The sequence below is a fragment of the Mesoplodon mirus genome, assembly GCF_964341445.2.
Source record: "Mesoplodon mirus genome assembly, chromosome: 5".
Taxonomy (NCBI): Eukaryota; Metazoa; Chordata; class Mammalia; order Artiodactyla; family Ziphiidae; genus Mesoplodon; species Mesoplodon mirus.
This window is the reverse complement of record NC_138980.1, coordinates 121,069,402-121,083,624: the sequence shown is the minus strand read 5'-3', so window position 1 is coordinate 121,083,624 and position 14,223 is coordinate 121,069,402. Positions and strand designations below refer to the sequence as shown.

Genomic DNA, 14,223 nt, shown 5'->3' with positions numbered 1-14,223 from the left:
AGTAGAATTTGAAGCAAGTACTGTGGATATTTTTAAAGCTCTGAATTCATATTTTTGGAAGTTTTTATTTGCACACTAGTTTCCATCTAAGTGTTTTTTCCTCTTTATTGAGTTATATACAGGGAGTGCAAACTGGTTTCAGTGTTAGATTTGTACAAACACAAAGAATGTAACTTTACTGTTACCATAAGCTTCCCAAAGCCAGATATATCTGAAGTGTTAATTTCACTATCCATTTTTATTAACATGCATGGATAATTGAAAGATTATAGGATTTCTTTTCCCATAACTAGAAAATCTGAAAAGGTAAATTTCATATTTTACAGTTAAAAGCTATAGAAAGGGAATTCCCTGGTGGCGCAGTGATTGAGAGTCCGCCTGCTGATGCAGGGGACATGGGTTCGTGCCCCGGTCCGGGAAGATCCCACATGCCACGGAGTGGCTGGGCCCGTGAACCATGGCCGCTGAGCCTGCACGGCTCCGCAATGGGAGAGACCACAACAGTGAGAGGCCTGCGTACAGCAAAAAAAAAAAAAAAAAAAAAAAAAAAAAAAAGCTATAGAAAGGACTTCGAAAGTTTTTATTTTAGGCACTTTCACAGAAAGACTCATTGTTCAGAAGTTGGACCTGATAGTATATGGTCCTGTTACTTATACATTAGTTAGTCCTTGTTATTTTGAGTTTAGCCATTCTTTATGTATCCCATCATTATTGCTGTATTTTCTAAATTGTGAATTGCATGATATCTTTGATTTCAAAGAAGTGTCCCTTCTGTTGTGTGTTTGGCTGTTACAGTTCTTCCTAGACGTCAGTAGCCAAATTTGTCATGATACAATAATTTAGCAATCCTTTTGGAGGGAATATAAAGTGTAGACAGAGCTTTTATTTTTTCACCTGTACTTTATTTGGCTTTTCATTCCTATTTTAAAGCAGATGATGCTGTCGTTCAAAATCGATTGAGAATATATAACTTAGTGGGATAACTTGCCCAGAAATGTGTTTGGCCATATAATTTTGTTTATCTGGAAAAGATTACAAAATTAAAAGTTTTTTTTTTTTTTTGTTAAGAATAATTGGAGCCTTACTGGTACATTATGGATCTTTCAACATTAATCTTATTTTATATATTTAATAGACCCCTGATCATACTAAAAATATGTTTTCATTCTTATTTCTGTAGTGTCTCATTTTAAGGTCTTTGGGCCCATGCTGTTTTGTATCATTGGATGGATGGATGGATATGAATTTAGTTACTAGGGAGTTAGTTTATTTTGTATTTAAGCTGAAGTTTTTTTCATTTTTTAAAATAGTTGTGTGGAGTTCGACTTGAATGTAAACAATATTGTTGGAATAAGAAACACATTCCTTCTCAGAACGTATGCATACCGTAAGTTTTGTGTTTATTTCCAAACAATTATAATTACCTTCTGTATTTATCCTTCATTCTTTATTTCTTCATAAAGATGTGTGTAGTAAATACTGATACCTCTTTGTGTTTATGTACAGTGTGTCTCATTTTCTTATATACATAATATGTTGCTACACTAAAATCACATACTACCAGAGTTATAGGTCAGTAAAATGAATTTTAATAATTGGTCATTTTTTAATGGTAACAAGTACGTTTTAGAAGTAAGACACATTTATGGTGAACAGTGTTTAATAACTGGAGGCATTGCTCTTTCTATTGGCATGGAGTTCGGAAATAATGTAAACTTTCAAAGAAACTGTAAAATCTTCTTACCATTTTTAAGTTTTAATTTTACTTTCAGTTGAAAATCGAGTTCGTCCGTTAGTACTGGTGATTAAGAAGTGGGCGAGTCACCATGAGATAAATGATGCCAGTCGTGGTACTTTAAGCAGCTATAGTCTTGTATTGATGGTTTTGCACTATTTACAAAGTAAGTATTGTGGAGTTTTTCCCAATTTTTAAAACGGAAATGCAGTTAAACTTCATTATGGTGTCTTCCCTGTTGACCTTATATTCAAATATCGTTGTTTTAAAAAGTTTTTTCTAAGGCACATACAACCACATTTCCTATTTTGTTGCTTTGAACAAATGTTTTAGTAATGTTATCCCTGGAAAACATTATAAAGAAGTTTCACTGTGTTTTTATTTTTTGACAGTTTCCTGTATTCGCTCTTGTATTCAAAGAACTTTCACCACTGTATTGTGGACCCATTATCTTGCTCAAGCACCATTCATCGTGTTTTTTATTTTTCACTTGAGACAGGAATTAAATGATTTTCTTGTTGGTTTAAAGAAGCTTTTATTTCCTGTGAACTGGCATGGAGATTGGGTGAAAGACTTGATATTAATGTAAGACCATTTACCAGGAAGTTGTGGGTTAATATTGCACAGTTTAGAAAACAGTTGTTGTAATATTTATGTTTATACTCTTTGACTCAATGATTCCATTTCTAGGAATTTATCCTAAGGTAAATAATCAGCGATGTACATATGAATTTATATAAGGCTGTTTTTCATGGTGTTTGTTGAAATAATGAAAGATTAGAAATAATCTAAGTTTTTCAGAGTGGGAGGAATGGTCAAATTAATTATGATACATCCTAATATGGAATTTATACAGATACTAAAAATCATGTTTTAAAGATATTTATTGATACAAGAAAATATTTATGATACGATGTCATATACAACATAATACTAATTTTATTTAAAAGACAGTAGCTATACTTGAGTGTGTATATATTCATATGTATACAAATACTGAAAAGGTATGTGCCAAAAACCTATCAGGTGTTATTACTTATGGACAGTAGGATTCATTTTCTTTATATATTACTGTATTTGTAGATATTTTATAATGTATTACATAAGAGAGTATATTTTTATTTGAACAATGGAATCAGGTGAATTTTTTTGAGGTAATGAGAGAGACTTAAAATAGTTTAAATGGACCAAAATTTTGTGAATCAGTAATCATCAGAAAGGTTAGATAATCTTCCTCTTTGTTGTTAAAGAATTTCAGGCTAATTATAATACATGTATTTTTGTTGCTGAACAGTCTTGGATATATACTAATTTGATGATTGATTTGCCCTTCCAGAAGGATTTGAAACATGATGTTGGCTGCTTTAGATACTTATTTATATATCACTGATCATTTTTGTCCAATTTTATAGTTCAATCTGAAACATAGATTACTTTCGATGCTTTTTTAGTGAACTCTGTCCAATCTTGTGGATTGCAGTTCACTTTTATTAAAAATTGAATAGATTAGAAATATTTCTTGTAAAATACTTATAAAATATATGAAGAAGAATAAGACTAACATTCATGTACTACCACCTAGTGTCTATTCATTTTTTAGTTTTAGTTGAGATTTAAACATTAGATTTGACTAAAGCATATAACATGCATGAACATTCATAATATGTGCCCTATCCCTCCATTCTTTTGGGTTACATTAGAAATTTTAATTTGATTGCTTTTTTAGAAAAAAATGTACTTTAATCACAGATGCCCCTTGGTGGTTTTGTAAGCAAGTTAAAAATTCAAATGTTAGTATTTTACCAGTGTAATGACATCATGTTAAAATTTGGTTTAGATTTTGTTAAACATTTTATTCTTGATAAAGTGGTCCTGTTTACTAAGATGGTTAGTAATTAATGGCACTCTCATCAACCATTTCTAGGTGTTTGTTAAAAGACATCAGCTAACCAGACCTACTGTGTAGTTCTGTACTTTGGCAGATTTAACCTACTCCTCCACAGAAGAAATTACAGAGATTGAAATAAGTATTAATAATTGCTTTTCTTGTCATACAAGAGTCTGCAAAGTGTATTGAGCAGTTCCAGCTCTGCCACAGTGAACTAGTTTTTGTGATTTTGGCCAAGTTATTCTACCTCTCTGGCTTTAATATTCATCTGTAACATTAATGGTTGGATTAGATGACCTTTAAGTTTTGTTTAACTTTAAATGCTTTAATATCTTTTCTGCCATGAACAGAGAAGGGAAACAGGTCCTTTCTATGTAGAAAGTTTGAAAAGATTAGATACTTATTTAGATAAGTACTTATTTAGTGCATTTCCTAGAATGAATTTCAACAGTCAGTTACAAACTACATATGCTTGAAAAAGTGACTGATGAAAGCATGAAGGGAAAAACCTATCGAGAAGAGAGTTTAATAGCAATCTAAGATTATGAGTTAATAATAAAGGCAAAAGTGTCAATTGGTTAGAAACAACAATATGAATGAATATTCATGGAATGTTTACCGTATTACCAGGTATAGAAAGATCTCTTAGGCATTTTAAAATTGTTCTTGCGTTTTCAAAATTAGTGGTTGTTTAGTGTTGTTGAAGGTCTGCTTTTTTTTTTTAGTCTAACTTTTGATGAATTAGTATGTAACTTTTATGTGTGTAAATTTGTGAAGGCCTGACCAGAAAGCTCTCATCCAAACTACAGGCAAAGTAAAGTCTTATAGATTAAGTATATTCAAGGCATTATCTATTGATCATATCCTGCAATAATAAACTTTTGTCTTATTTTGCTTTTGAGAGAGAAAATTAAAAGATTGAAGTCCAAAATTTTGAAATCAAAATAGATGTTGTAACAGAGAGATTCTTTCAGAGTGTATATTGGTTTGGAATAAAGTAAACATTTGAAAAACTACTAAATGTTTTGAGGTTACTATCAGGATAGCATTGATAAATAATTGACAGGGTACGCTTAACTGCTTCTCTAATGACGAGTGTTTTTAAATCTTTAAGGTTGTAAGGCAGGGGATTTTTTGAATGATAACCTTGCCCCCAAAAGCTTCCAAATTGCTTAGTTCTAAAGGCTCTATCTACTGAAAGACCCTATACCAGTGGTTTGTGTTTATTTTTCTCTCCTAGCATTCTAGTTATGAGATAACTAGATAACTAGAATGAGATAATATTTTTTTTCTAATTTTCTACAGTCTTTTCTTCATCCTTTTTTAAGTTATAATTTTATTTTACTAGCAGTGTTCCATGGGAATAGAACTCAGGTTTTTAGATTTAAAAATTAAACTAATTTCTAATAAAAGTTTCCAATTTGACTTCTATACTATAATGAAAATTATTAAAAAGCCATTAAAAATGTTATACAAATATAGAGGCTTTTAGAATTAAGTGACTGGGACTTGAGTTTATTTGTAGGGTCTTCTAGAATTTTAGCATTTGAATGTCTTTGGGAAAAAAAAATATGTATCCTTACTTCCTGAGAGTGATTCTGGTAAGTAACAAGTGAGTTTTTTCCCCTAATATTCTTAATCATACACTGTGAACGTTCCATACTATCATGGAATTTTATTTTATTACAGTTTCCAGTTTTCAACTTGGGAATAAAGCATGATGAAGAGATATTTAAATAAAGCATCCTACTTTGTACTATGTGGTAGAAATTTATACATTTATAATCATAGTTGGAAACCATGTAAATTGGTCATAATGGTTGATTATGTGTTCATTAATGTATTCCAGGAGTCATTTAAAAATTTTTTGGCTAAATAGCAAATTAAAAGTGAAGTAATGATTCTTTATAACTGAATTTATTTAATTACAGTTGACCCTTGAACAACACAGGTTTGAACTGTGCGGGTCTACTTATATACATATGTTTTTCAGTATATATGTATTGCAGTACTTACTACATGATCTGCAGCTGATTGAATCTGTAGATTTGAAACCTCAGATATGGAGGGCCAACTATAAAGTTATATGCAGATTTTGGACTGCACAGGGGCTGGCGCCCTTAACCCCTGTATTGTTCAAGCATCAACTGTATATGTAATGTATTTCTAATTCTTAAGTACATAGTTTATCATGCGGTACTATATTTGGTCTTTAATCTTAAAGAAATCTTGAAAATGTATTATTTGTATCTTACCATATTCAAGACACTATATTTTACAGTTACTTCTTATATTGTGAATATTAAACACTTTGCCTTTCATGTTATTCCATCTACATTATAGTGATGTGAGATTACAGTTAGCACATTTAATGAGGTTGGATTTGGGTAAAGCTGTTGAAGGGTGCAGAATGGCAGTTAAAAAATATGGTGACATATGACGATAATGATTCTTTTGTATGAAATTTTATTTATTACATAGCAGATTGGTACAAATCTCCTGATTTAGATTTCTAACCTTTGCTGAGGTTTTCTTTTTAAAAATATATTAATGAAGTTGAAGATCTTTTCAGTTTTTTTTCCCAATAGATCAATTTCCCAAAACTATCTCAATTTTGGTATTATTGTTAGAAGAAATTAAATAATAAAGGGACAATTATGATAGAGCTGTTATTCTTATGATGTAGTGCCATTGGATTATACTTAAAAATTTTTTGTTTTGATAGCTACATCCTTCTTAACAATGTCTTTTCAATATCTGTAGCACAACAGTTGTCTTGCTTATTTTGTGTGTGTGTGTCTGATGTTGGACCAAATGATGTGTGTCCATTTATTAATGACCTGTTATTCTAAAATCATGTAAGGAACATTGGTTTACATAGAAATATATGTAATTGATTAATAGACCTTAAATTGTCAACTTAGATATATTTTGAATTTAAATTTTTAGGGATCAGAATTAATTTCACAAAGTATATGAAAGCTGTTGAATTTTAGCATAAACCCATATAGTCTCATACCTGGGGTGTAGCTGACAAATTATTGCTTTGTAAAATGAATTACGTGAATCACGGAAGTTTTAAACTTTTTCTTTTTATAGCCCTACCTGAACCCATCCTTCCATCCATCCAAAAAATTTACCCAGTAAGTGTTCCTTATAAATTATTACAATACATGTTATGACAAGTATATGTGGAACTATTATGTGCAGTATTAACATGAATATAAAAGTAGTATTAATTACCTTCTAAATATATGGTAACATTTTCTACATAGACTGAGGCATTGGCCACTAGAGTGCAAAAACGTTTCATATAATTTTTCAGAAGACTCTGCTATTTTATTTGGTTATTGGCAGACAATCTTGTCATTCATACTAATGGTGGAACTTTTTGTGTGATGCTCATGATTATCACTAATGGGAATTAAATTTACTTAGTTGGTGAAGGCCCATTTGGACCCATACCAGTTTTTTTCATGCTACCAGTTTTTTCTTGCTACTTTTTTTCATGTTTAGAACATATCTTTAGTTAGTAACTCAGAAGTTTTATAGCCTAACATGTATAATTTGAAATCAGGGGAAAAAATTAAGATGATGAACAATTGGGTAATCTTTTTATCTTTCATTTGATCTTACCAAGTAATATTCTAAGTGGTAACATTAGTACACTATTCTTGTGTGTACACTATTAAGAACCCTGGTGAGGTTAATTGGAAACACTCAAGAAATGAAGTGTGCCTACTAGAAAAACTTTAGTATGTACTCAGTTTGAGTTTAGAGAAACCTAGGTAATGTACATATTCATAATCTATATGAGTATTTCTGTTTCTTTTCTAGTTTTTGTGTTCTTTTTTCCAGAATTTGCTGTTTCTTTGTTTATAGTCTTACCATTTCTGTTTTCTTCCATAGTCATTCTTGTTCCTGTTTTTTTTTGGAAATAATATTTAGGCAGCTTGTTTAGAATGTTTGACCAACCTTCTGAAACCACATAATTTTTTACCTGTTAGTTCATAAACTTATAAGAAGAGATGTTTTCTAAACTTACTAAATAGTCATATTACAAAGGAAAACATAACATCCATCTTGAGTGATCAGTTTTCAAAGAACTTATTTATTTTATGTGTATCAGACAAAATATAATAAATATATTGACATGGAACCTAAATTAAATGTAATTTAATCTTTGATGATTGAGAACTAATGTTCTCGTTTTTGAACATCAGTTATTCTTGTAATACACACATGTGAGGTACTGGATAATAAAGGGTTCACTGTAAATAGAGTCTTGCTGTAGTGGGGGTCTCCCAGTTTGTGGTGTCATCTACTAGAAGAGACTGTTTAACACAAGAACCTTTTGGAATCTGGCTATCTTATCTTCCTCCTTTTAAAAACAAATTTCTGCTGTGAAGAACTATTATAATGAGTTTACAGTATAGCTAGGTATAAGTATTTATGCTTTTTTAAGCATTATGATAAAGCATCAGAAAGTATAGAAATGAAAATAACATGAACTTTTGGGCCTATTCTTGAATGTTTTCCTCCCTCTATAGTTTTTATTCTTTAGCTCATACTGAATGGTCAAAGATAATGGCTGGGTGTTTACTATTTCATTGCATTGTCTCAACTTTATTTTTCTTTAAGACCTCGGTTTCAGTGTAGAAAGAGCTGCATATATTTTTCAACATACAAAGGATCTAAGTTAAACTTACCCTTTAAAGAATCTACTATTGTGTATTGAAAAGATGCTTCTACAGAGATCTCACTTAAAACCATGTACTACTTGGAACTCTCTTTACTATTGTAAAATACTGATGAAATTTCAGTTTAATAGCACTATGCTGGGAGACAGAGGTATTACTTTTATAAGATACTCATATTCTTACTAGTATATTCTAGTTTGAAGAAGCTCATTTTTACTTCCGTGTTTCATTTTTCTAATCACCTAGCTTTCTCCCATGACAGGGTCCTGATTTTTGTTCACATGTACTACCTCTAAGCCTATATTCTCCACCCTGTTTTGCTAATAATCTTATTTCTACACCTGTTACCAGGAAATAGATTTAATACCTGCCCAGTCCCAAGGCTTTAAAAAGTACTAATAGCAAGCCCTACTAGACTTAAGAATGTCTTAATTTGCTTTCATGTGTGCTTACATTGTCATAAATATTTAAACCACATTATCTTTACTATAAGATTGATACTTACATGGATAAGGACTTAATACCCCCTCTTAGCAGGTTTTTTTGTTTTGTATGAAACCTGTAAACTGATCAGTGGAGCACTTTTTTCAGTGGTCCATCTGATGGAACAAGGAAATTAGCTTGTTTCTTATTACTAACAGTAACTATCATTTATTTAGTATCTATTTTATATCAGCACATATAAATTTTATATACAGTATCTTCAATCCTAAGCAAATAAACTTCTAAAGTACTCCCTTTGTTTCACAGTTGAGTGCTAGAAAGATTAATGATTGATCCAGGCTGTTTAGTCACAACTTATGGATGCAGCAACTGGTATTTTTTCCATTAGACTATGCTGCCTATGGAAAGGCAAAATGATAGTAGTAGTCACTAAGATACCATTTCATCTAATTTGAATTGCTTACTACATTTTATTTGTATATATCTAATTGTTCCTATACAGATATATTTATATACCTTTAAGAAAAGCTGATAATGACAAAATTTCAGCTTGATAAATAAGTTTGAGAATGATTTAAAACTTTACAGTAACAAACTTTCAATTAAAAAATTGGTATGGTGTTTCAATTCAGTTGTGTTATTAAATTATGAAAGGAAAGGATGAAAGATTATAAACATCTTTATCTTTGAAAACTATATCATGATATATAGCATTATCGATCATTACTACTTAACTATTGACTGAAACAGCAACATAAATGATTGAGGACAGAGTATTTACTGTTGAGTTAAAGAAATGAAGTTGAGAAGGTTTAAATATATAAACTCAGATTAGGCATATGAAGGGATCTTTATTTTAATGCAAGCATATTATGAGATTCACCTAGATTTATGCTAGGTAGATTTATCAAGACAACTTATATTTGTTTCCTTCCCTAGTGGTATCTTCCTATTCTCAGAAGCCAAAGGTAATTCCACAATAATGCATTGAAAGTTGCAGGAGGTAACCACATACTATGTTGTAAATGTATAGTTAAAATAATCATGATGCCTTGCATATACTGAAAAATTAATAAATAGATAATATTGCTACTATGCTTTCCATACATTGTATCATTTAATTTGTATAACAACCCTATGAATACTGTTACTTTCCTTACATTATGGATGAAAGAGCTTAACCTTTGGAAAGCTAGATAAGTTGGTTAAGTTCACATAGCTGTAGAAGAACAAGGCTGCAAACCTAGGTCTGACTCCAGAGCTCATGCTCTTAACCACTTCATAATAGTACTTCTACTCTGTGTTAAATACTTACATTCCTTTCAAAACTTTAAAGATCTCATTCATATCAGATGTAGTTTAAAGGCAATTTAATGATCAGCCTTTAATGTACATCACTAGATTAGTGGTGATCTGCATAAAATTAAGAAGTCTTGGTAGAACTTCAATGTATCATTTAGTTCTTTCTATATAGGTAGAACTCCACTTAAATGCTCCATATCACTTATCCTTTTCTTTGAGATCTTCCTCAACGTTTCTAGGCTTTAAAAATTCATATTGTTAGAAAATTGTACAACTTAAATTTCTTTGCCTAGAAATGGAAAATAGTCATCTTTCATTTAAGCTATACATCATTTTAAAGAACAGTTACCAAGTAAAAGTTCAGCCAGTCTAATTTAGTCCAGAAAGTGTTTAATTATCCAAATTTTCAAACTTTGAAGGTTAAGTAAGATATGATGACACAGCCTCAAAAGATCATGGAGTCTGGCAAAAGGTGTTTTTGCTAGGCAATTATATGGGCAAAAACAGTGAGACTTTTCAAATGTTTTTCAAGAGATTACTTATTTAAATTTTTCTCAACTTGGCATTGTGAAGAGAAATGGAAGATATGTGTCTTCAGCATTTAAATACCATTTGGAAAATGTTTTCAGGATTTAGTCATTATATATCTGGATATCAGAAGCCCCAAATAAGATATAACCTTAAAAAATAATAGAGATATCTTCCCTAAGTTAAAAAAAATTAAACCAGTAAATATCAATAATCCAAAGAAAAAAATGCTTTAAGAAATAGATGTTATATTGTATTGGTTAAATTGTTTTTCTCTGGATTTAGATTGGAATTTTAAAGGCTGCTTTTATTTCTTTGGCTTTTGGATTGCTGCTTACGTGCCCTCATCCTATCTGAAGTAACATATATTGTTCTTCAATACATAAATGCAGTTGGGGAGCTCCTTTTAAAAAATTCTTCAATGAAATTTTTCTTAAAGCAGAAAATCTTTCTGTAATATGAATGATTACCAAGAATGGGGATTACTTAAGGTTAAATAGAATTCCTATTTACTTGTAGCTTCTTTTAGTTGGATCCTATTTTTTGTTTGTTTGCTTGGATTTCTCCTTCAGTTCTCCCTCAATAGGTATGACATGGCCCTTTTTATATATGACCTTGAAAAAGAACAGTGAAGCTAAGAGAACACTGGCCAAACTGTTGGTTCAGGGTCATTCAGCATTTTAATATAGTAGGTCTCACAACTCTATAGTTTTAATCTCACAATTACTGATATGTTTCTTTAAATTACTGAACAAAATAAAAATTTTAAAGGGGGTTCAAACAGTTTTAAACTTAGGTAAGAAAATGGCTGCTCTGTCTCAGCATCATTTCATAAGTTGAATGCTTATTGTGCTGGGTGCTAGGAATCAAAAGAAGAAGCTTTCAGAGCAGAAACTATTAAACAGTGACCCACTTTTCTTTTCCCTGTCATTTGAACTTATACCTTTTTGTTTAATTCCCTAGAGAATATTAGTTAAATTATATAGTTTTTTTGAGCACTATAATATTTTATAACGATAGAAGGTAGCTCGAAATACTATATGCTAACAGACAAATGATACATAACCCCTGGGGTAGGAGTCAGCAGGGAGTGTGGCAGAGGCCACCTGTTTAGACTAAGAACCTTTCAGTGGACTGCTGGATGGATTGGATCTGCTGCTTCAGTTGTGAGCCTTCTTTGATGGTGACAGAACAGGCGATGACAGGCCTGGAGACCCCACAGGCTCACCCCAGGGCCTGCTTGGAGCGCACAAACACATAGGGTACATTCTTGTCCTCACACAGCAGTGGAAGGTGCAGGATGATCTCCAGGGGCTCGGCGTCGGCAGCCATCACGATGAACTCAGAGATGCCTTTCTTGAGGGTTTTGGTGGCCTCATTGGCTCCTTTGTGAAGCTGCTTGTAGTTACATGACTGCTGAACGAGGTCCAGTAGTTTCTTGGTGAGGTGGGCATCTGCAAGAGGGTAGGCCTTCAGATTTACATCAGCCTCAGTCATGGCTCCGGTTCCGTGGTATCGTCACTCCTCAAGGAGCACAGGCGATGACAGAGCTGGAGCCAGTTTTACAGTCTTTTTTTGGTTTGTTTTGTTTTTTGCGGTACATGGGCTTCTCACTGTTGTGGCCTCTCCCGTTGCGGATCACAGGCTCCGGATGCGCAGGCTCAGCGGCCATGGCTCACGGGCCCAGCCGCTCCACAGCATGTGGGATCTTCCTGGACCGGGGCACGAACCTGTGTCCCCTGCCTCGGCAGGCGGACTCTCAACCACTGCACCACCAGGGAAGCCCTACAGTTTTAAATAATGTTATCCTAAGTCCAATTTTACACTTAACAAGTAAGAGCAAGACAAGTAAGAAACCTGCTCTTCCTTCTGCTTTTACTCTTTATTACAAATTAGTGCTTCTCTCCTAGTCCCCCTAGTCCTAGAGACAAATAAGATTTCTACTTGAGTCATATAATGTAATACTAAATCTGTTAGAAGTGTAAGGGAAGCCCCACATTTAGGAATGCCAACTTTGTGAGTTGTGGTTGGAGTAGAATTTTTCTTCTGACAGAAAGGTAATCACTTCTTGGTAGTTAAAAATTATTGATAGAATTATAGGTAATGGGGCAGGGAGAGAATATATTATTTTATTTTCTTGCTCTTTGTTTTTACTGATATTTTTTGAGGACTATCATTAATTAGATGCACTACCCTATTTCTCGGTATTACCACTTAGTTATTTGGGGACCCTCTATTTTTTTTAAATATTGGAGTTATTCAGATATTACTAATTGAATTATGATCTTTAAACCCAAAGTTGATCTGTTGGGTAGTTGAGAACCTTAAGTGTAGTTGCCATTTTGCTGTCTTAACCAATTGGGTTTTTTTGTTTGTTTTTTAAATTTGTTTCTTTTCTGATGGCAAAGGGGAATATAGAAAACCTTTCTTGAGGGCACTGTGAAAATTACCTGAGAAAGAGTATTTTCTAATGTAATGGATATGTATTATTTGAGAATTTCTATAGTTCATTTAGTTTATTTTAGAGCCATAACTTGCTACTAATAGAGGAAAGATCAGATATGAAAATGAATGGCATACCATAGGCAAAAAGAATAAGTACTCATTAATATTCTTTCTAATAAGTATCTTGTTTGGGCCTGGATTGCAAGCAGATGATATCCTCCTTTATGCATATTGTGCTAAAAGTAAATTGCTGAATATTGCTTGCTGGTATGTTTCCTATCTTTCTTCTTTTCCCTGCCTTCTTTGTCTTTGCAAGTTCAATTCATGTTGAACATCATTATTTCTGTTCCCTCTAAGATACAAAATACAAAATGAAATAAAATTTCAAAAAATCTTAAAATCAGCGTAAGTACTATTTATGTATTAAAATTACTTATATGACCTTTGAGAGAAATTTTAAGTGACAGTTGGAGAAAGCTCTCATCTTGTCCTTGATACATTTCAGAAAGTACAACTGCTCTTTATAGAAATAATTAAGAAGGATATACATTTATAAAGAAATCTAAATATTATTGGATGGAATCTTGATATGTACAGTAAGGTTTTATTTATGAATTAGAAAATCTTTTGCTACCATAGGAATTCATTTGGTTAACTGAGTGATGTACCTCAGTCAGGGTTAGAATATCTTAGTTTTTCAGGTCCTTTCTGGCCCACTCCAAACATTGGTAAAACCTTTACTGGAAGAAAATCTTCAGATTCCCAAATTGCCAACATAAAGAAAATTCTCTCTTCTTCAGACAGCCTTATGTTAGGATTTATAAAGTTTTTTGGTGTGTTTTTAAATGGACTCACATTTTTCCCTTTTTCTTTTTGATAGGAATCTTTTAGTCCTGCTATACAGCTGCACCTTGTACATCAAGCTCCATGTAATGTTCCTCCTTACCTCTCAAAGAATGAATCAAATCTTGGGGACCTCTTACTGGGCTTTCTTAAATATTATGCTACAGAATTTGAGTAAGTGAAATTTCAAATTGTGTTTATTCGTTTGTAAATAAGTGAATGCTACGAATTGGGTCAGAAACTGTATTTATCAATTTCAATGTTGTAAACTACTCCAAAAATGTGTAGTTTATAAAATTTAATATCTAATGATTATTAGAAACTAAATAGCTTTCCTG

General features: G+C 32.1%; 1 protein-coding gene and 1 pseudogene across 5 annotated transcripts in view; one reads left to right on the top strand and one right to left on the bottom strand.

Annotated features, from left to right (window-relative positions):
* The window catches only part of TENT2 (terminal nucleotidyltransferase 2), a 59,668-nt gene that overhangs the window by 31,597 nt on the left and 13,848 nt on the right, over positions 1–14,223 (top strand). For all 4 annotated transcript variants that reach the window (XM_082623130.1, XM_082623129.1, XM_082623131.1 and 1 more), the window contains 4 exons: positions 1,311–1,387; positions 1,773–1,901; positions 6,723–6,766; positions 13,923–14,059. In XM_082623130.1, the coding sequence (XP_082479256.1) occupies positions 1,311–1,387; positions 1,773–1,901; positions 6,723–6,766; positions 13,923–14,059 (387 nt within the window). The remainder of the gene's footprint in view (positions 1–1,310; positions 1,388–1,772; positions 1,902–6,722; positions 6,767–13,922; positions 14,060–14,223) is intronic.
* Positions 11,659–13,916, bottom strand: LOC309805221 (NHP2-like protein 1; annotated as a pseudogene). The gene has a single exon. The product of its transcript is annotated as an NHP2-like protein 1 (transcript).